The 20,696-nt window shown below is 41.1% G+C and overlaps 1 protein-coding gene across 1 annotated transcript; it reads right to left on the bottom strand.

Annotated features, from left to right (window-relative positions):
• Positions 1–3,167: 3,167 nt before the first annotated feature.
• LOC106434882 (DNA-directed RNA polymerase III subunit rpc31) lies at positions 3,168–4,686 on the bottom strand. Its single transcript, XM_013875731.3, has 8 exons — positions 4,458–4,686; positions 4,246–4,369; positions 4,044–4,175; positions 3,919–3,969; positions 3,792–3,838; positions 3,637–3,729; positions 3,481–3,535; positions 3,168–3,381 (listed from the first exon to the last, which is right to left on the bottom strand). Exons 1-8 carry the CDS (start codon positions 4,548–4,550, stop codon positions 3,362–3,364), a joined length of 615 nt encoding a protein of 204 aa, XP_013731185.1. The 5' UTR covers positions 4,551–4,686; the 3' UTR covers positions 3,168–3,361.
• Between the last annotated feature and the right edge of the window lie 16,010 nt (positions 4,687–20,696).

Raw genomic sequence — 20,696 nt, forward strand, 5'->3', positions numbered from 1 at the left:
ATTTTACTTCCATAATCATTCCAAAATTAATCCATAATTAATCATTAAATAATCATAATTAACTCTTTATTAATCCCAGATTAATCGATAATTAATCTCATATTAATCTTTAATTAATCCAAGATTAGTACTTAATTAATCATGATTACTCCTTAATTAATATCAGATTAGTTCTTAATTAAACCAAGATTAATTCTTAATTAAATCAAGATTAATCTTTAATTAAACCATGATTATTTCATAGTTAAGATTATTATTTGAGAACAAGTACTAAGATTAGGATTAACCTCACTTTAACATTTTGATTACTCTTTATGTGGAGTTCACAATAAGTAAACACAACACCATTCTTATATATTTCAGAGACTTTGCTAACTTAATCAATCTCAACATCTTTCTAGACTCACCTAAGAGATTAGTCTTGGAACTGGTTGGATACCTAAAGCCTTACTCCACCTCTGACCTGAAACAGAAGTGAATGATCACAAGATCAGTTTGGTTCAAGCTATAATAGTTTATCTAGGTTCATATCAGCTCAGTCCATGCTTGGTTCTACCCATCCTAAATCAGATCAGCTAGGTTCAGACAAGGTTTATTCAGGATAGGATCAGTTCACTTCAGCTTAGGTCTAGACAGCTCACATCAGTTAGCTAGCGGTTTACAGAAAATTAATTTAAACCGAAACTAACAAACTGAACCATATAATCACTTAGACAAGTGATCCGACCAACACCCTAGCTAAACATGAACTGGTTCTGAGGCAAGGAGATGAAGCTTACCACAACAACTGACTGACAGAAGAACTCAGATGGTCCTCCCCCTTAACTGAACTCCCCACTGAACTGATTTAAAAACAGAAATCAAATTTGATTCTTCACAAAAACAGAACAAGGCCTAGGGTTTACTCTGGATTCTCACCTTCTGATCTTCTATACAGTAAGGAACTAAGCTATAGGATGAAAGGAAGTCGTCCAAGGTCTTGTATAATTTTTCTCTGATTTTTTCTCTGATTTTTGTCCCACTTTTTAACTGTTTTTCTTACTGTTTTCCTCTCTGAAATTTTCTAGATTTTTCTGCAGTGATCTGAACGTTGGAAGCAGCTGGAGAGCGGTTAAATATGAGGTGAGCTTGCTTCAGGTGAGGGTTTCACTCAGGACAAAGCTAGGCTGAGTGGGGACAGCTGGCCAGCTGCTTCGGCACTTTCAGCACAAGCTGATGTCCTTTCCTTAACCTGAAGAAACTCCAGCCCTCTCATGTGCTTCTCACATGACAACCTAAGAAACAAGGCAAGCAGACAGCTTGTGATTGTCATGTGCCAGTTACTGAAGAAGCTAGGCAAGCAGGCAGGTGCAAGTCTAAGACTGAATAAGTGCACAACCAGGCTGGTGAAGGGCATGACTCAGTTCTAAAATTATTTCGGAAGTTGGTCGATAATTTTAAATAATTTTTCAACCAAATATTCCTTGTCTTTCGCTTTCGTCTTGTTCTCGGAAAATCTCGTCCATCTTAATAAACATTCGACCAAAATATTTAAGATTCGACCAAACTATCAAGGGAAGGTCTTTCGACCACAAGACAGTCCCGTCGAGAAATTAATCTACCGGGTCGATTTTTATTTTTATTAATCCTGGTCGAACCAACTAAAAACTTTTCGAGTGGGATTTTTCTCGACCAAAAATTTATTGGCGCGTGAGAGTTATTACACTAGCCATTATTTTAGTGGTGAAAGGGAGACCAAAGTACTTAATAGGTAGAGCAGAGATGGAGAGACCTGAGCCTGCTGCTGCACCCTCAAGGACCGACTTCCCTCGTCTCGCTGCAAAGACTGTGGACTTTGCTATGTTGATTCGCAAGCCCGACATCGCAGCAAAGTCTTCAAACACACGGAGAGTTCCTTGTAGCGACTCTGGCGTGCCATCTGAGAAGACTACAATATCATCAGCAAAGTTCAAATGGGACATATTGACTTTTTGACACTGAGGATGTAACCCAATGCTACCATCCAAAACCGCTTAATTAATGAGCTTGGAAAGTACATTACTAACGATGACGTAAAGGTAAGGGGATAGAGAGCAACCCTGCCTTATACCTATACTCATTGGTTTAGGTTAAAACAAATAAACAAACTCGGGTGACACTCCAATATAGCAACATTCATAAGAAGAACCTCCTGCTGCTTGTTTCCATTTCATGCTGTAAGGAACGCACGAAACATGAAAAGACAAATCAACAACTAGGTAACTCTAAAGGAACAGCATTAAAGCTCATAATTAATAGCATATTTTGTGGTCATCTTTTACCTTGTGAACCCATCCAAAATATCAAAGGAAAATAACTGAATTTAACATATACGATGTCATTTGGTTCGTAGGTTCGGATTCTGATCATTTGTTTCTCCTTTGATTATTAAGATCAGATTAATGAGAAGTGAGAGACTTGACAATTCCGAAGAATCTGCACCAAAAGACACATAACCTAACGCGATTTCTACTGTTGCGGATTGGTTGATGTACTATACAAAACCAAACCAAACCAATTGTTTTATTCGACTAAGGTGAAAGGCAGAGTTGTTTGACGAAAAGAAAGGTCCAAAGCAGTAGAGCTCTTTTACTAGGACCTACCTAGAGTCTGTAATTTTAGTTTCTGGTCTTTTTAACGACTATTTTAGTTTCTGCTTATGATTTGAAGTGGAAACAAAACTATAGAAAATGACTAGGATAACACTAAAAAAGTTTTTGTCACAAATATAGCCTCTAATAATAAAAATGATCAAAATAGCACTTAATATTTTATCAAAAGAGATAAATATACACTTATACCTCAATGATAAATTAATTTAGACATTGGGGTTTATAGTTAAGGGGTTGAGTTTAGGATTTATGGTTTAGGGTTTAGAGTTTAGGGTTTATGATTTAAAAATAGAGTTTAGGGTTAAAGGGTGAGGTTTAGGGTTTACGGTTTAGGATTCAGGGTTTAGATTTTAGGGTTTAAAATTGAGAAGCGGGGTTTTGGAATTGGGGTTTTGGAATGAGATTTCAAATTTTGAAAAATAAAAAAAATTTAAATTTTTCAAAAGATAAAATACTATTTTGGTCATTTTAATTTTTGAAGGCTATTTTTGTAACATAAACTTAAAAAATGTTATTTTGGAGATTTGGCAGCAAAACTAATCCTTCAACAATTTTTATTGAGGCTGATGATATATTAAAAAGCAACAAAAAAATGAAGGAAAGGAACAATTGGTAGATTATATTATTCTACGAGGGTTTGAAGGTGATTTGTATGAAGCAATAATTGAGTTTTAACTATCTCTTGTTCTCAAAACTTGATCCTTTTTTGGGAAGACAAATAAGAAGAAGCTTTAGATATATACGTCTTCATCTGTTGACAAGAAAAGAGAGACACAAAGTTAGTCAGAATCATTTCTCTAAGTTTGCAAGTGTATAATCTTCAGAGTGTAAAGATGAGATATATGCTTACTATCGTTATCCTCCGGCTCGTTATAATCGTCGTCATCATCATCAAAGTCTTTATTCTACAAAGAAAAACATAAAAGAAGAAGAAACTTAAACTAAACTTCAGAGCCAGAAGAGCTGACATCATTTCACCAATTAGTTGCAAAAGAATAAGAAGAACCTGATCATAATCTCCATTTTCAGAATCTTCTCCCTCAGATTCCTCAACTTCTTCATCACCTTCTCCTTCTTCATTCTCTTCCTTGCCTTCAGCCTATAAACCAAATAAACCAAACAATCAAGGACTCGTTGAACTGTAAACTGTGTTTGTTATACCTTAAGCTTTGCTTCAAGCTTCTCCAAGGCCTCCAACTTCTGCAGATCTACAAAAACAGACATAAAGTTTGAGTTTCTTTCTTTATGTGTAAAACATTGTTGAAGCTAATAAAGACAACAAAGTTACCTGCGTCCTGAGTCCATCTTGCTCTCTTCACAGGCCGTTCTCTTCGAGTATCTGAAAAGATTGCAAATGATCAAACAGTAAACTTACAAGAAGAATCTACACTAAAAAGAAGATTAGTTTCAAACCTCCAAGAAGTTCTTTAGGGAAGTTATCAGGTCTAAGAACAAGATAGTCATAGAAAGATCCCCGCTCATTAGACTTCTTCTTCTTTGGCTTCAACGTGTCTGAGAACCTCTCAATGTCTAAACTCTCACTCTCTGAATAACCAAAAAAAAAAGACCAAACCTTTTAAGAGAGTTTTTTTTTTGTTTTGTAGTAAGAAGATACCTTTCTTTGAAACACCATCGCCTAAGTGGTAAGGCGAACTTTTCCAGAACCTCTCAAAGAAATTGAAGTTCTTAAGTAATTGGGTATCGTCTGAGATTGATTTACGGTCAGGTAAGGTAATGTCCTGTAACAGAAGGTTCAGCCTTTGCATCATAAGATGAAAGGAGAGGAGAGGAGAGGAGATGAATCAAAGCATAAAGTTTTGAACTTACAGGGAAAATAACAAAAGGTTCTGCCTTTGCATACTCAACGCCAAACCCACCAAACCCACCTCTTCCTCTTCCTCGTCCTCCTCTGTAAGCCATCTATCTACGAGCTATTGTGGCGGTACAACGCGACGGCGATTCGGCACAGCGGCGGCTGGGAGAGGAAACAATTCAGGGGTTCCGTTTATATGTATATCTTTTTTAGTTAATTTAAGAATTATATTTTACTACGGATTGCACTATAGTCCCTTTACTCTTGTAATGCTTTCTATTTTGGCGATTAATTAAATTGGTCAATAATCACCTTTATTTTATTTTTTCCGACTAAAATTTTATTGAATTATATTAAAATTACAAAGTTGAAGCCATACAGAACTATAGAAGGTAAATTATTACACAAGCAGATATGTGAGCCATATGCTGAAAATGTATAAAGAAACAACATTCACGATGCGTTCTTGACAAGAACATCTTTACTCGCTAACGAATATGTGTATTCGTAGTATATCTTCAAATACCATTTTTCTCCAATACTATACTTCAGCCTTACTGTATCGTGAGGCGGTTCCTTGATCGTACTAGTAAAACCCATTGGGTCTAGTAGTAGTCCTGAAAGAACGACTATCTGATATCAATTAGTCCGTACCAGTGTCCTTTAAATATTGTACAAAAACGTTTCTATAACAACGAAGATTTACGAGAAAAATATTTCCTCGTAAATTTACATAGCGTTTACAACGAAATTACGATGAGTCCAAAATTTGGTCGTAAACTCCATGTAACTTTACGAAGAAACAGTTTCGTCGTAAAGTCAATGTAAGTTTACGACGAAAGTACGTGGAAAGAGAAATTCGTCGTAACCGTTACATCGACATTACAACGAAACATGTTACCATTATATTTAGGTGAAAACGTGTATTCAATGTGTTTTAACTTACCTAAATTTGTTGTTATATATTCGTTGTTATATTTCACCTTCTAAACTCGAAAATTTCTATATATATATGTCATTTCCCACAACTCTCTTCCTCACAACACACAAACGAAAACAAAAAAAATCAGAAAAAAAAATTTTCAAAACAAAATCTAAGGAAAAAATGGCCGGTGGCAGTAGTATTTACGAGTTACGGAGTTGGATGTATTTGCACAAAGATTCCGACGGGAGGGTGACGACCGCATTTCTGAGTGGGCTAGAGACATTCATGCACCAGGCGGGCTGTACACCGATCATGCAGGAAAGCGGTAAGATGTTCTGCCCCTGTCGGAAATGCAAGAATTCAAAATTTGCACGTAGTGAAACTGTATGGAAGCATTTAGTAAACAAAGGATTTACACCACAATACTACATTTGGTATCAACACGGAGAGGGTTATGGGGGAAATGAAGCTAGTAGTAGTAATTATAATTTTGAGGATGTTCATCATAATGAAGAACCGCATCATTTGCATAATGAATATAATTATCATCAGGAGGAGTGGATGGTAGATCATGATAGGGTTCAAGATATGATTAGTGATGCATTTTAGAAACAACTACAACAATAGCTGATGGAACTGGAAATGTAGAAGAACCTAATTTGGATGTAAAAAGGTTTTATGAAATGCTAGATGCTGCAAATCAACCAATCTACACTGGTTGTAGAAAATGTCTCTCTAAATTGTCTCTAGCAGCTAGGATGATGAATATTAAAACGAATCATAATTTACCTGAGAATTGCATGGATGCATGGGCGGACTTGTTTAAAGAGTATTTGCCAGAAGACAATGTGTCTGCTGAATCTTATTATGAGATTCAAAAATTGGTTTATAGTCTTGGGTTGCCTTCGGAGATGATTGATGTTTGCATCAACAACTGCATGATCTACTGGAAGGAAGATGACAAGTTAGAAGAGTGTCGATTCTGCAAAAAACCACGATTCAAACCGCAAGGCCGTGGGAGGAATAGGGTACCGTACCAAAGGATGTGGTACCTACCAATTACAGACAGATTGAAAAGATTATATCAATCTGAGAGGACTGTTGCGTCGATGAGGTGGCATGCTGAACATGTCCAGAGAGATGGCGAGGTTGCACATCCTTCAGACGCAAGAGCGTGAAAACATTTCAACAAGGTACACCCAGATTTTGCTACAAATATTCGGAATGTCTATCTTGGGTTATGCACCGATGGATTTAGTCCATTTGAAATGTCTGGGAGATAATATTCTTTGTGGCCAGTCATTCTTACGCCGTACAATTTACCGCCGGATATGTGCATGGAACAAGAATTTCTATTTTTGACCATATAATCCCTGGGCCGAATCATCCAAAACAGTCTCTTGATGTTTTTCTTCAACCGTTGATAGAAGAGCTAAATCAATTGTGGTCGGAAGGGGTGAGGACGTACGATTGTTCCTTGAAAAACAATTTTACGATGCGAGCAGTTCTGCTGTGGACGATAAGTGATTTCTTTGCTTATGGGATGTTGTCTGGCTGGACAACACATGGAAGATTATCTTGTCCATATTGTCTTGGATCGACGGATGCTTTTCAACTGAAGAATGGTAGGAAGAGTTATTGGTTTGATTGTCATCGTCGCTTTCTTCCACTTTCCCATCCGTACAGAAGAAATAAGACATTGTTTTGGCACAAAAAAGTTGTCAGAGACAGTCCTCCTCCATATCTCACTGGCTAGCAGATCGAAGCGGACATTGATTATTACGGAGCTCAGGAAACAGTTAAGGTTGGAGGAAACTGGCATGTTCCTGGAAATATGCCTGATGGGTATGGTGTCTCTCACAATTGGCATAAGAAGAGTATATTTTGGGAGCTACCCTATTGGAAGGATCTTCTCTTACGCCACAATCTAAATGTCATGCATATTGAGAATAAATTTTTTGAGAACATCATGAATACAATACTGAACGTCCCTGGGAAGACAAAAGATAACAAAAAGTCAATGATGGACTTACCTGATATTTGCTCAAGAAGTGAGATACATATCAAGAGCAATGGAAACGTTCTTGTTCCTATCTTCATGTTGTCATCATAAGCCAAAACAACTTTGTTTGACTGGGTTGCATCAGAAGTTAAGTTTCCTGATGGTTATGTTTCAAATCTGTCAAGATGTGTTGAACGAGGTCAAAAGTTCTCCGGAATGAAGAGTCATGATTATCATGTGTTTATGCAACGACTACTTCTATTTGCTTTTGCCAAGCTCCTTCCAGCAAATGTCCATGAAGCACTTGCAGGTAATTATAAATTTATAATATATATACATATGTTATGAAATGTTATTAATTTGATTACTTTTGTAATATACAGCCATCAGAGCATTCTTCAGAGATCTTAGCACACGTACGTTCAAGGAAGAAGTCATCGAACAACTTCATGAGAACATTCCGATCATATTGTGCAACCTGAAGAAGATATTTCCTCCTTCATTTTTTGACGTCATGGAGCATCTAGTTGTCCACCTACCGTATGAACCATTGCTTCGTGGACCTGTTCACAACGGATGGATGTATCCGTATGAGCGACAGATGAAACATTTGAAGGGGAAAGCAAGAAATCTTGCAAAGGTGGAAGGTTCAATAGTTGCGGGGAGTTTGACAGCCGAAACATCTAACTTCACATCATACTACTTTGCCTCAACTGTTCGTACGAGAAAAAAAGTTCCTAGAAGATATGATGATGGTGGAGTACTGACATCATATGAAATTGATAGTGTTCCTGACATTTTCTGCCAAATTGGACGGTTTGGTGGTAAAACGAAAGAAGTATGGTGGTCATGTGAAGAGGATAAACATAGTGTCCACACTTATATTCTGCTCAACTGCGAGGATGCAGTGACCCGTTACTTTGAAAGGTAAATATTTTTGTGAATGTTAATTATATGAATTGAAGTTAATTATATATGACTTGATCATTTGTTTAATTTGCAGCATGTTTGTATCTCAAGCTGAAGAAGCAATACCAGGAATATTTGCAACTGATGTGGACACACGGAAAATAAGCACTTTGTCAAGCGGTTAAAATCACAGGTACGTAATATATCTCATTCATATATTAATTAAGCAATTTTTTTGATACTTCAATATTAATTAAGAATATCTGTTTTTTGCAGGTTGATTATGACGATCCATATTATCTCGTATGGTTTCACGATTTGGTTCAAGGTCCAGTAGCAAAGGTCACCACATCACCTATGTATTTCACACGAGGATTTACCTTTCACACATACGAGTATGGGAGACATCGGGCAACGAGTAACTACGGAATGTGTGTGAAAGGTGAAACAGACTTTTATGGGATCTTGCATGAGATTATTGAAGTGGAATTTCTGGGGTTATTGAAGCTAAAATGCGTCCTCTTCAAATGTGAATGGTTTGATCCTGTTGTGAACCGAGGGATTCGGTATAACAAATTTGGTGTTGTGGATGTCAATTTTGGGAGAAGATACAACAAATTTGAGCCTTTCATTTTAGCTTCACAAGTCGACCAAGTTAGCTTCCTTCCTTATCCTCGCCTTCGAACTTCCGGGATAAACTGGTTAGCTGCTATCAAAATTATACCTCGTGGACGCATTATCGCTGGAGAAGAACCGCCTTTGCAAGAAGAAGACGCTATCACTGAAGTTGAGGTACCTGAACAACAAACTAATGAAATCCTTTTGATCGACCCGGAAAACTTTCAATATGAAGATCTTCCCGAATATGCGACAGATAAAGCACGTGTAGACGAGTTCGAGGGAAGCGACGATGATGATTGTACTGATATTGATGAGAACGAAAACTATTTCGAGTGATGTAATATTGATGAGAACGAAAACGTTTTAGAGTGATGTAATATATGTAACAAATGTTGTATTTCTCTATTGTAATGTTTGTTTAAGGAAATATTGTTTTTATATCATCTTAATGTATGTATAACAACTGTTGTTTTATATAATATGTATTTCTTTAGATTTTAAAAAATTATTTGGAGTTTTAGGGTTTAAGTTGGAGAAAGAGTAAGAAGAAGTAAAGAAGAAGATGATGATGTTAGATGATATGTGACTTTGGGGTTTAGGGATTTCATTTTCGGGGTTTAGGGTTAAGCGTAGTAAAGTCCTTGTAAAAATAACACGGGGCTGGTAACTTCGTCGTAAATGAAAAAAAGACAGGCCTGGTAACTTCGTCGTAAATGGTTAAATCGATTCCTCGTAATTTCGTCGTAAATGAAAAAAAAATGGGCCTGGTAACTTCGTCGTAAATGAAAAAAGACGGGCCTGGTAACTTGGTCGTAACATTACGTGGAGTTTACGACGAATGCCTTTCTCTATATATAGAGACGCCGCAGAACGAGGCAAGCCTCGTTCATTCCTCCCAAACTCATTTGCTCTCTCCCTTTAAGGTACCCCTCTCTCTCTTCTTTTAATTTTTTTTAGTTAGTTAGTTTATGTGGTTAGTTAGGTAATTAGTTTAGGTGATTAGTTAGGTGACGGAATAATAGTTTAGGTGATTAGTTAGGTGACGGAATAATATTTTAATTATGTCGTAATTGATTAAATTTATTTTAATTTTTTTTAGATGGCTCCTAGGAGGAAACCAGCATCACCTACTTATTCTCAGTTGTTTGGCGATGGTTCCGGAGCATCTTCTTCCGGTCCATCATCTTCCGATGCAGTTCTAGACTCTCAGACTTCTCAGAGAGTTTCTTGGAGTCCTCCTCCTCCACTGCAGATGCCTCTACCTCCTCCTCCAGCGGCTGCACCTCAGCCTGCCCCAGCAGGTGCAGTTCATCCAGATTTGCGTGTGCCTTCATATGCACCATATGCGAGATATACGGTGGAGGATTTGCTTGTCCAGCCTGGACGGGAGGGTTTGGAAGTTCTAGACCCCGATAGACCGCCAGGAACTTTTTGGTAAGTTATTAATTTTTATTACATTAAAATTTAAATTATTTTTATTTTCTAACAATTAAATTGTTTTTTGTTTCAGGTTTGAGGCTAACAACCGTGTTGCCGGAGCGTTTCGGAGACGATGAAGGGTTACTACGACGGGGCATATCCGAACTGGAGCATGACACCAGATCACGTTAAGACCACTTGGTGTAAATGTTTTGCGGTAAGATTTTTAAATTTAATTAAATTTTCACTTTTAAATATTACTTTTTATTTTTAAATATTTATTATTAATTGTAATTTCTTCAAAAAATTTGTGTTTCAGTAAAAGTGGCATTGGTCTTTGGGAATCACCGAGAGGGTGAAGAGGGAATTCTTTGCAAAGGCAAAGACCCGCCTTTGCAACACTCTCTCCGATTGGAAGGACAAGTGAGAGATCTACGTGTATGAGAGAAAGCCCACTGAGCTCACGACGGATGTGTGGGATGGCCTCATCGCATATTGGAAGCTACCCTCTTCGATCAAAAAGGCCAATTCGTGCTCTGCTTCTCGAAGAACGAAGGATAAAGATAGTCATTTGCTCATGGTTCACAGAACCGGACAAAAACCTCATGCAGGAATCAGTCTAGAAGTTGTAAGTTTTGTTTTTAATATTTATTTTAAAATTTTCAATTAATTTAAATTTTAATATTTAAATATATTTTTTTTGTGTAGTTAGAGAAGACGAGAGTCTTACCATCTCTGTCTGAGCTATTCAAGATGACTCACGCCACATCCGACGGAGTTTTTGTGGATCCTGCATCTGAGAAACTCTTCCATGCAGTGGCTGCTCGGATTGAAGAACGGGAGACACAACTAACCCAGCAGTCTCCCGATGGATTACCCGTCACATTGACCACCGAAGAGGTCGACAGAATCTTCGAAGAGATACAACTTAAAATTTTTGTTTACATTAATTTTAATATTTTAACATAATTAACTATATTAATATATGTTTTAATTTTATAAGTGACTCCTAAAAAAAAAGGACGGACAGTCGGCATTGGCTCTGTTAACGAAGTTGCGGGTAACTTCATCATACACTTCGAGGCGGGATGAAGAGAATTCTCAGATGAAAGCTCGATTGGATAGCCAGCAGGTTTGTTTAGACTCTCTTGAGGATCTGTTAGACGTGATGGCGGTGGGAAACCCGACTATGCAGAGAATGTTGAGTGAGAGACGAGCCGCTCTTGGGTTGCCAATATGGGATCCCGAAGAGTCCGATCCAAATTGTCAATAGCCGAGCAACCCCACCGGCTACTTCGAGAATATGTAGTTTTTTTATATTTCGGTTTGTATTATGAATTTAAATATTATTGTATGACTTTTAAAAACTTTTTTAAAATATGTTTTTCCTTTTCATATTTCGTTTTAAAATTTAAAATATTCTAAATTTCGAATATTAAATATAAATTTAAATTTATTATATATAATATAATAAGAATCGATGTAAACTCCTCGTAAACATTGCATGGAGTTTACATCGAAAGTTTACGAGTGATTAACATAGAAACTTTTACGAGGGTTTTGCATCGAAACGTTTACGTGGGCTTTACAATGAATTCGTTTACGTGTGCTTTACATCGAATGCATTACGTGGGCTTTACCACAAAGCGTTACGTGTCTTTTACGACGAAATCTTTCCTTTCGCTTTACGAGGAATTTATTTCGTCGTAAACGTAATGAGTCCTTTACGACGAAACCTCCGTTACACGGACGTTTAACAACGAAACGTCTTTCGAGGTTAATTCGTCGTAACACCCCATTTACGACGACTTAACCTCGAATACTGCCCTCGTAAAAAATATGTTTTCTTGTAGTGGTAGACCCCATAACTCTGATACAATCCATCAATAACATATTATTCTTCATAACAACAGTCTTGTTGATTCTACATTCCAGTCTTGAAATCTTCATCAAAGAATAATAAAGAGCCTTGATAAGCCAGAATAACGCATCGTCTTCTGCCTCGGTGCCACAAGGCAACATGTGAAAAAGCAGATAAAAGACCAAGGAAAGTGACTTCGTTAAGTGTCACCTTGGCTCTTTGCATTTTATCAAATGTTTCATTTTCTCTGTCAGAGTTTCCGTAATGTGCATATCCTGGGATCATTGCACTCCACAATCTATCATCACCATCCTTTCTTTTGTTTAATAATGGATGGCTTGAGTAATGGTACTACATGTCGAGTACATCTCAATTTGACCCGAAAACCATTGCAGCAATAGTGGAACTAGAGTCGCGAATATAATTGTGACACCCGTCACTTTCGAAATAGTAAAAATACTTCGATAAATACAAATATCTGAAATATCCATATATAAATATTTGAAAGTCCACATCCACGCATGAATTCCATAATATAAAATAAAATCCGAAACATAAGGTACGACATAAACCGAGAATCCAAAATACGAAATACCATAACGATAAAAGTCCAAAGGCCTAGAGGCCCGATAACGATAAAATCGATAAAACGATAGAAGCCCAAAAGCCCAATAGCACCGGTCCGAAAAATCACTCCTGCTCATCGGTCTCACCTGAAAGGGGGAAATAAGGAGGGGTGAGCGACAGGGGAATCGCCCAGTGAGGTATGGGATGCTAAACCGCAAACCACTGACTCAGTTCATAGCACTACAACTATGTAGGCCTAGCTCTAGCACGAGACAATCACGGTGCCTATTACACCACACAGAACAATCACATATGTCTAGTGGACTAGACATGATACAACCAATGCGATAATAGCATATCACATTTCCTCATAAGGATATAAATATATATAACTCTACAGGCGTCGCTAGCACAGTAGTCCACACTGCACCCCGCAAATCTCTAAGGCGTCGTAAGTACAAACGTCTCTGTACCCCCGCAAATCTCCACAAACATGGCAGCCAGTGCAAACGTCTCTGCACCCCGCAAAACTCCTCAAACATAGGCAGCCAGTGCAAACGTCTCTGCACCCCGCAAATCTCCAAAACATGGACTCGCATATATATACATATATATAACAATTCTTAACATCAATCATTTCAATCAACCGTTGAATCCTCTATTATCCTATTTCCGGTTTAACAATCAATAATAATAATAAACAAGCAAGACTCTCAAACAGACTCGATTCACAGAGACGGATCATGTTTCGAAACTAAACTTTCCATAACGGTAGTACTAAACTAGCTCGGGATTTAACGGAGTAGCCCTCACCTTAGCAATGAAGAGAAGTGGTATATATGAACTCCAGCTGCTCAAATGGACTCCAAATCTGAAATCAGATCGAAATTTCGAGTCAGAACGCCTTTCGAACGGTTTAAAACGGGTATTTACGGAAAAGTCAACCCGCTGGTCAAAGATTAATTATTTAATTAATTAATTAATTAATTAATTATTTAATTAATTAATCCGGTTTATCCTAACCGATTTCCAATTGATTTAAACCGACCGGTTTAGCCTAACCGAATTGAAATCAATTCAAACCGGCTAACCAACCGGTTAACCGAGTCAACCGAGTTGACTCACCGGGTCGACTCGGCCGAGTTGGCGAGTCGCCGGCGAGTCACCGGTGTCGGTCACCGGCGGCGACGGCGGAGATCCGGCGGTGGCTTACCGGAAAGTTGGCCGGCGGCGACGGCGGAGCTGCGGCGGAGAACGGTGGTCCGGCGGCGGCGCTGCGGCGCTGCGGCGGAGGACGGTGGTCCGGCGGCGGCGCTGCGGCGCTGCGGCGGAGGACGGTGGTCCGGCGGCGGCGCGAGGAACTCACGCACGCGCAGAGGCGAATCTTCGGGGGGCGCGTACGGCTTCGTCCAGGCTCCGATCGCGACGCGGTTGGTGTCTACGGCTTCGTCTTGACGAGAGGAACACGATGATGGCCTTGGATGCACGAGATTCACTACGGTTAGAAAGTTATGATCGATTTACTAAAACGACCGAAACATAACTCAAAACATGGCGGTTTCCGGTTACCTCGAGCTGCGGTTGATGGTGATGACGAGCTTGATGACGTCCTGGCGTGCGGTGGCTCCGGCGAGAACTCTTGGTGAGCTTCTTCCTTCCCTTTCTCTCTCTCTCTCTCTCTCTCTCTCTCTCTTTAAAGAAAAAATGACTTGACCCTTGGGCAAAGCCTAGGGTTGGGGTCATTACAATTCTCCCCTACTTACAAGGAATTCGTCCCCGAATTCAATTCATAAGTTGTCATGTCCAATGTCAACCCGGAAAAGCTCCGGATAATCAATCCTCATCTGGGGCTCGGACTCCCAAGTTTCTTCCTGAATACCATCTCTCTCCCAACGAACTTTGACCAACATAGTCATCATACCATCATCTGCTTTCACTTGGCGATCCAATAGCTCTACTGGCTGACACGGCGCACGCAAATTCCTACCAAGGTCACTGGGCGGCTGCTGCAAAATGAGCTCTGGTTCTCTCACGACTTTCCTCAAAACCGAAACATGAAACACGTCATGGAAATCTGATAACTCTTCGGATAAATCCAATCGGTAAGCAACTGCTCCAATTCGCTCCAAAATGGGATATGGTCCCATATATCTCGGTTTAAGCTTCTTCAGCTTCCGAGTCTTAGATCCTCCCTGAAATGTCCTCATTTTCAGGTATACCAGGTCGCCAACCTGGAACTCCAGATCTTTACGCCGCTTATCTGCATAACTCTTCTGACGGTCATGGGCTTCCCTAAGCCGCATCTTAAGCATCTCAACCTGCTCAACTGTCTCTTGAACCATTGCAGGTTCTATCTCACGTCGCTCCCCCACTTCGGTCCAACAAAGCGGTGTGCGACAAGGCCTACCATAAAGAGCCTCATATGGTGCCATCTTAATGCTCGAGTGATAACTATTATTGTAGGCGAACTCCGTTAGGGGTAGGTACTTTGCCCAACTCCCTTCCCAATCCAAAACACAAGCTCTAAGCATATCCTCCAAAGTCTGAATCGTCCTCTCTGACTGACCGTCTGTCTGCGGGTGATAAGCCGTACTCATATGCACTTTCGTCCCAAGCGCCTTCTGGAAGGCTCTCCAAAATTCGGACGTAAACTTTGTATCTCGATCTGATACAATGCTGACAGGAACTCCATGCAATCTCACAATCTCGCTGATGTAAGTCTGTGCTAACTGATCAGCTCTGTCCGTCTTCTTAATAGCTAGAAAATGGGCTGACTTGGTAAGTCTATCCACGATTACCCAGATGGCATTCTTTCCTCCTAAGGTGGTTGGCAACCCCGTCACAAAATCCATAGTTACCATGTCCCATTTCCACTCTGGCAATGGCAGGTTCTGCAATAACCCGCTAGGCACCTGATGCTCGGCCTTGACCATCTGACACGTCTGACACTGCGATATAAATGAAGCAACATCCCTCTTCATGCCAAGCCAATGATAATAACGCTTGAGATCCTTGTACATCTTGGTGTTTCCTGGATGAATAGAGAAACGCGAGTGGTGTGCCTGCTGCAAGATTTCCTTTTTTAACAACTCATCATTAGGCACACAAACCCGGTTCCGATACATGAACATCCCACTCGAAGCTGTATGATATCCAATACTCTCAATCTCGATCTGCTTACACAAAGCCTTATCAGCATCCTGAGCCTTACGCACTTTCCATAACAAATCTGCTTGCTCCACAGCCTCGAGGCCAACTGCCTCACCTTCCACGGTAGTGGCACACAATTTGAGACTAGCAAGTGTCCTAGTAAACTCTTGAACCTCCTTGGTTCCTGAAACATCGCTCCTGCGCCTGCTCAAGGCATCTGCTACTTGATTAGCTTTTCCCGGATGATAAGCAATATCCAGGTTGTAGTCTGCTAACAACTCGACCCACCTACGCTGCCTCAAATTCAAATCCGCCTGAGTGAAGATATATTTCAAACTCTTATGGTCCGTGAAGATCTTCACCTTCTCCCCATATAAATATGATCTCCAGATCTTCAGTGCAAATACAACTGCTGCTAACTCTAAATCATGCGTAGGATAGTTGACCTCGTGAGGCCTCAACTGACGTGATGCATATGCAATGACCTGACCTTCCTGCATCAATACACATCCTAAACCAGTGCCTGACGCATCAGTGTAAACCTCATATGGTATCCCTGGCCTCGGGAGTACCAAAACGGGCGCATGGGTCAGCTGTCGCTTTAACTCAGTGAAACTCCTCGAGCAATCGTCTGACCAATCAAACTTGACGTCTTTGCCCGTCAGCTTCGTCATTGGCTTTGCAATGCTAGCAAAACTCTTGACGTACTTCCTGTAGTACCCCGCCAAACCGAGAAAACTGCGGATCTCCGTAGCATTCTTTGGCGTCGGCCACTCTGAAATGGCGGTAATCTTCTCCTGATCTACGGCAACTCCTGCTTCTGAAATCACATGGCCCAAAAATCCAATCTTCCTCTGCCAAAAGCTACACTTACTCAGCTTGGCAAACAACTGGTGTTCCCGAAGCTTATCCAGCACAATCCTCAAATGCTCAGCATGCTCTTCTCTACTCCGAGAATAAACCAAAATGTCGTCGATGAAAACGATCACACACTTATCCAAGTGCTCCCGAAACACATCATTCATAAGCTTCATGAACGCTGCCGGTGCGTTCGTCAATCCAAATGGCATCACCACAAACTCATAATGCCCATAGCGTGTACGGAAGGCCGTCTTCCGCACATCTCCATCAGCTATCGCAATCTGGTGGTATCCCGATGCCAAGTCAATCTTAGAGAACCAAGAAGCTCCCTGCAACTGGTCCAACAACTCGTCAATACGCGGAAGCGGATACTTATTCTTGATGGTCACTTTGTTCAGACCTCTATAGTCGATACAAAGTCTGAAACTCCCATCTTTCTTTTTCACGAACAACACTGGTGCTCCCCACGGTGAAGTACTCGGCCTGATAAATCCCTTATCTGATAACTCTTCCAACTGTTTCTTCAATTCCGCCATCTCAGCTGGTGCAAGGCGGTATGGGGCTCGTGAAACTGGTGTTGCTCCTGGCTCCACCTCGATCGCAAGAACGTCTGCTCTAGCTGGTGGCGGCCCTTTTAAAGCCTCAAAAACGTCTTCGTACTCGAAAACCACTGGAATGTCATGCAGCTCCTGCTGACCATCCTCCTTAACCATCGAAATGGTCGCCAAAAATCCTTCTGCTCCTCTCTCCAGTAGCTCATCTGCGCGCAACATGGAGACAATGGAAATTCCATGGTGCGTCTTAATCCCCTGGAATATGATCTTCCCTTCTGCTCTGGGGATATGGACTCTCGCTCTCGGACAATCCAGTACTACTTGATGTCGTGACAACCAATCCATTCCAAGTATAACATCGTAGCAGCTCATCTCCAGTTCCGTCAAATCTCCGAGCAACTCAACTCCTCCAAGAATAACTGGTACATTGCGATGGACGCCGACTGCTCCCAATCTCTCCGTGCCGGCAGTCTGAATCTTCTTAGCCTTCGGTTCGAATACACCCCGAAAAGGCCAAGACTGGGCTAAGCGTGGACTCACAAAACTATGAGAGGCTCCCGTGTCGAATAAGGTGTGAGCTGACTTTCCTCCAACCAAAACCGATCCTACACAAGATTTTGCTAACTACACATGGCATCCACAAACCAAATTACTCAAACACAACAAGTATGAAAAAGTCACATACCCGCTATCGGCTCAGCTCCCTGGGGATCTCCAACTGCAAAGACACGTGGAGCGATGGCTAGACGCTTCGGTGGTGGTGGAAGTGCCGCATTGCCTCTCCTCGGACAATCTCTGTAGATGTGACCCGGCTGGTTGCAGCCGTAACAGTTCCTCGTTGCCACTGCTGGTGCTACTGCTGCTGCTGGTGTTGCAACCTGAGTTCGTGGTGGCTTCCTACAGTTCTTCGCAAGATGCCCAAACTGATCGCAATTATAGCACTGGAAACATTCCCCAAAATGGTGGCGACGACAACGCCCACAACGGGGTGCTCCAGTCTGCTCCCAAGGCCTCTTCTGCGACCCCGAAGCCCCTCCTGCCTTAGGCTGAACTGCTTTGGAGAACTTCTGCTCCTCACCCATACATTTCTCCTGCACAGCCGCCTTCTCTACCAGATCCTCCAAACTGGTGTAGGTAACCACACTGCACCTACCACGAAGCTCTACTCGCATCCCATCTAAGAACCTCCTGATCAGATCCTCCTCATCTATGTTGTTACCCACAAATCTGCGGAGCTGGTTAAACTCCCGCTCATACTCCCTGACAGACTTTGCACCCTGTCTCAAATGCTCGAAATCATTCTTCTTCTCATGCAAAGCTTCCCTCGGAAAATACTTCTTGTTGAACGCGTAAAGAAAATCATCATATGTCAGCTCGCCACGGTGAATCAATCTCACTCCATCCCACCAGATTGATGCATCTCCGCGCAAATACAACTCAGCGATGTTTAGCTTGAGCCTTGGTGGGCACGAGATGGTCTTCAAACACTTATCCAAATTGTGCTTCCAATCGTGAGCAACTGTAGGTTCCGTCGTTCCAGTGAAATGCTCCAAGCTCACATACTTCATCTGTCCCAACACCCTGATAAATGTCTCATCAACCTCGGGCACCTGAACTGGGAAAGCAGGTGGCGGCGGTGGAACCTGAAAAACTCCTGGAACCGGCTGAACAGGAACCTGAGGGTACTGCTGGACTGGAGCCGGCTGATGTGGAACCTGATGATAATGCTGAACCTGAACTGGTGGAGCCTGCTGCATGCGAATCTGCGGACCCTGCTGTACTGCAGCCATCTGTCTGGCAACCTCCTGAGCAGCTATTCGGGCAGCCTCCTGGGCAGCTTGCTGGACTGTCTCCTGTGCAGCCTGCCTAGCCGCATCCTGAACCATCTGTCTCAAAGCATCCTGATCAATAGGCGGAGCCGCCTGCTGCGGAACTGCGGGCTGGACATGCTCATCCTCAGCCTCTCTAGCAACTCTGGCAGTCTGAGTACGAACAACTCTCTTCCTGGGCGCCATCTGAAAGAAAAGCGAAAAAGTTAACTTATGCCGATCTGTGGATACCAACATTTAAGAAGGAGTGATACCGAACGGAAAGGTGCTATTTATTTTTATTTTCAAAGTTCCCAGATCCCTGAAAATATTTTGAAATCGTTTAAAACCGTCAAAACCGAATAAAACCAGGTCTCCAAAAATCGCCATCCCGGGTCGGAGCCGGGACGGAACCTGGCTCTGATACCAAAATGTGACACCCGTCACTTTCGAAATAGTAAAAATACTTCGATAAATACAAATATCTGAAATATCCATATATAAATATTTGAAAGTCCACATCCACGCATGAATTCCATAATATAAAATAAAATCCGAAACATAAGGTACGACATAAACCGAGAATCCAAAATACGAAATACCATAACGATAAACGATAGAAGCCCAAAAGCCCAATAGCACCGGTCCGAAAAATCACTCCTGCTCATCGGTCTCACCTGAAAGGGGGAAATAAGGAGGGGTGAGCGACAGGGGAATCGCCCAGTGAGGTATGGGATGCTAAACCGCAAACCACTGACTCAGTTCATAGCACTACAACTATGTAGGCCTAGCTCTAGCACGAGACAATCACGGTGCCTATTACACCACACAGAACAATCACATATGTCTAGTGGACTAGACATGATACAACCAATGCGATAATAGCATATCACATTTCCTCATAAGGATATAAATATATATAACTCTACAGGCGTCGCTAGCACAGTAGTCCACACTGCACCCCGCAAATCTCTAAGGCGTCGTAAGTACAAACGTCTCTGTACCCCCGCAAATCTCCACAAACATGGCAGCCAGTGCAAACGTCTCTGCACCCCGCAAAACTCCTCAAACATAGGCAGCCAGTGCAAACGTCTCTGCACCCCGCAAATCTCCAAAACATGGACTCGCATATATATACATATATATAACAATTCTTAACATCAATCATTTCAATCAACCGTTGAATCCTCTATTATCCTATTTCCGGTTTAACAATCAATAATAATAATAAACAAGCAAGACTCTCAAACAGACTCGATTCACAGAGACGGATCATGTTTCGAAACTAAACTTTCCATAACGGTAGTACTAAACTAGCTCGGGATTTAACGGAGTAGCCCTCACCTTAGCAATGAAGAGAAGTGGTATATATGAACTCCAGCTGCTCAAATGGACTCCAAATCTGAAATCAGATCGAAATTTCGAGTCAGAACGCCTTTCGAACGGTTTAAAACGGGTATTTACGGAAAAGTCAACCCGCTGGTCAAAGATTAATTATTTAATTAATTAATTAATTAATTAATTAATTATTTAATTAATTAATCCGGTTTATCCTAACCGATTTCCAATTGATTTA

This window comes from Brassica napus, chromosome C2 (genome assembly GCF_020379485.1).
Source record: "Brassica napus cultivar Da-Ae chromosome C2, Da-Ae, whole genome shotgun sequence".
NCBI classification, from domain to species: domain Eukaryota; kingdom Viridiplantae; phylum Streptophyta; class Magnoliopsida; order Brassicales; family Brassicaceae; genus Brassica; species Brassica napus.

Coding starts and splice junctions, on each gene's coding strand:
- LOC106434882 (XM_013875731.3), bottom strand. CDS start 4,550: ATGGCTTACAGAGGAGGACGAGGAAGAGGAAGAGGTGGGTTTGGTGGG. Junction 3,730..3,791: donor AGCTTGAAGCAAAGCTTAAG/GTATAACAAACA, acceptor TTTGGTTTATAG/GCTGAAGGCAAGGAAGAGAA. Junction 3,536..3,636: donor AAAATGGAGATTATGATCAG/GTTCTTCTTATT, acceptor TTTTCTTTGTAG/AATAAAGACTTTGATGATGA.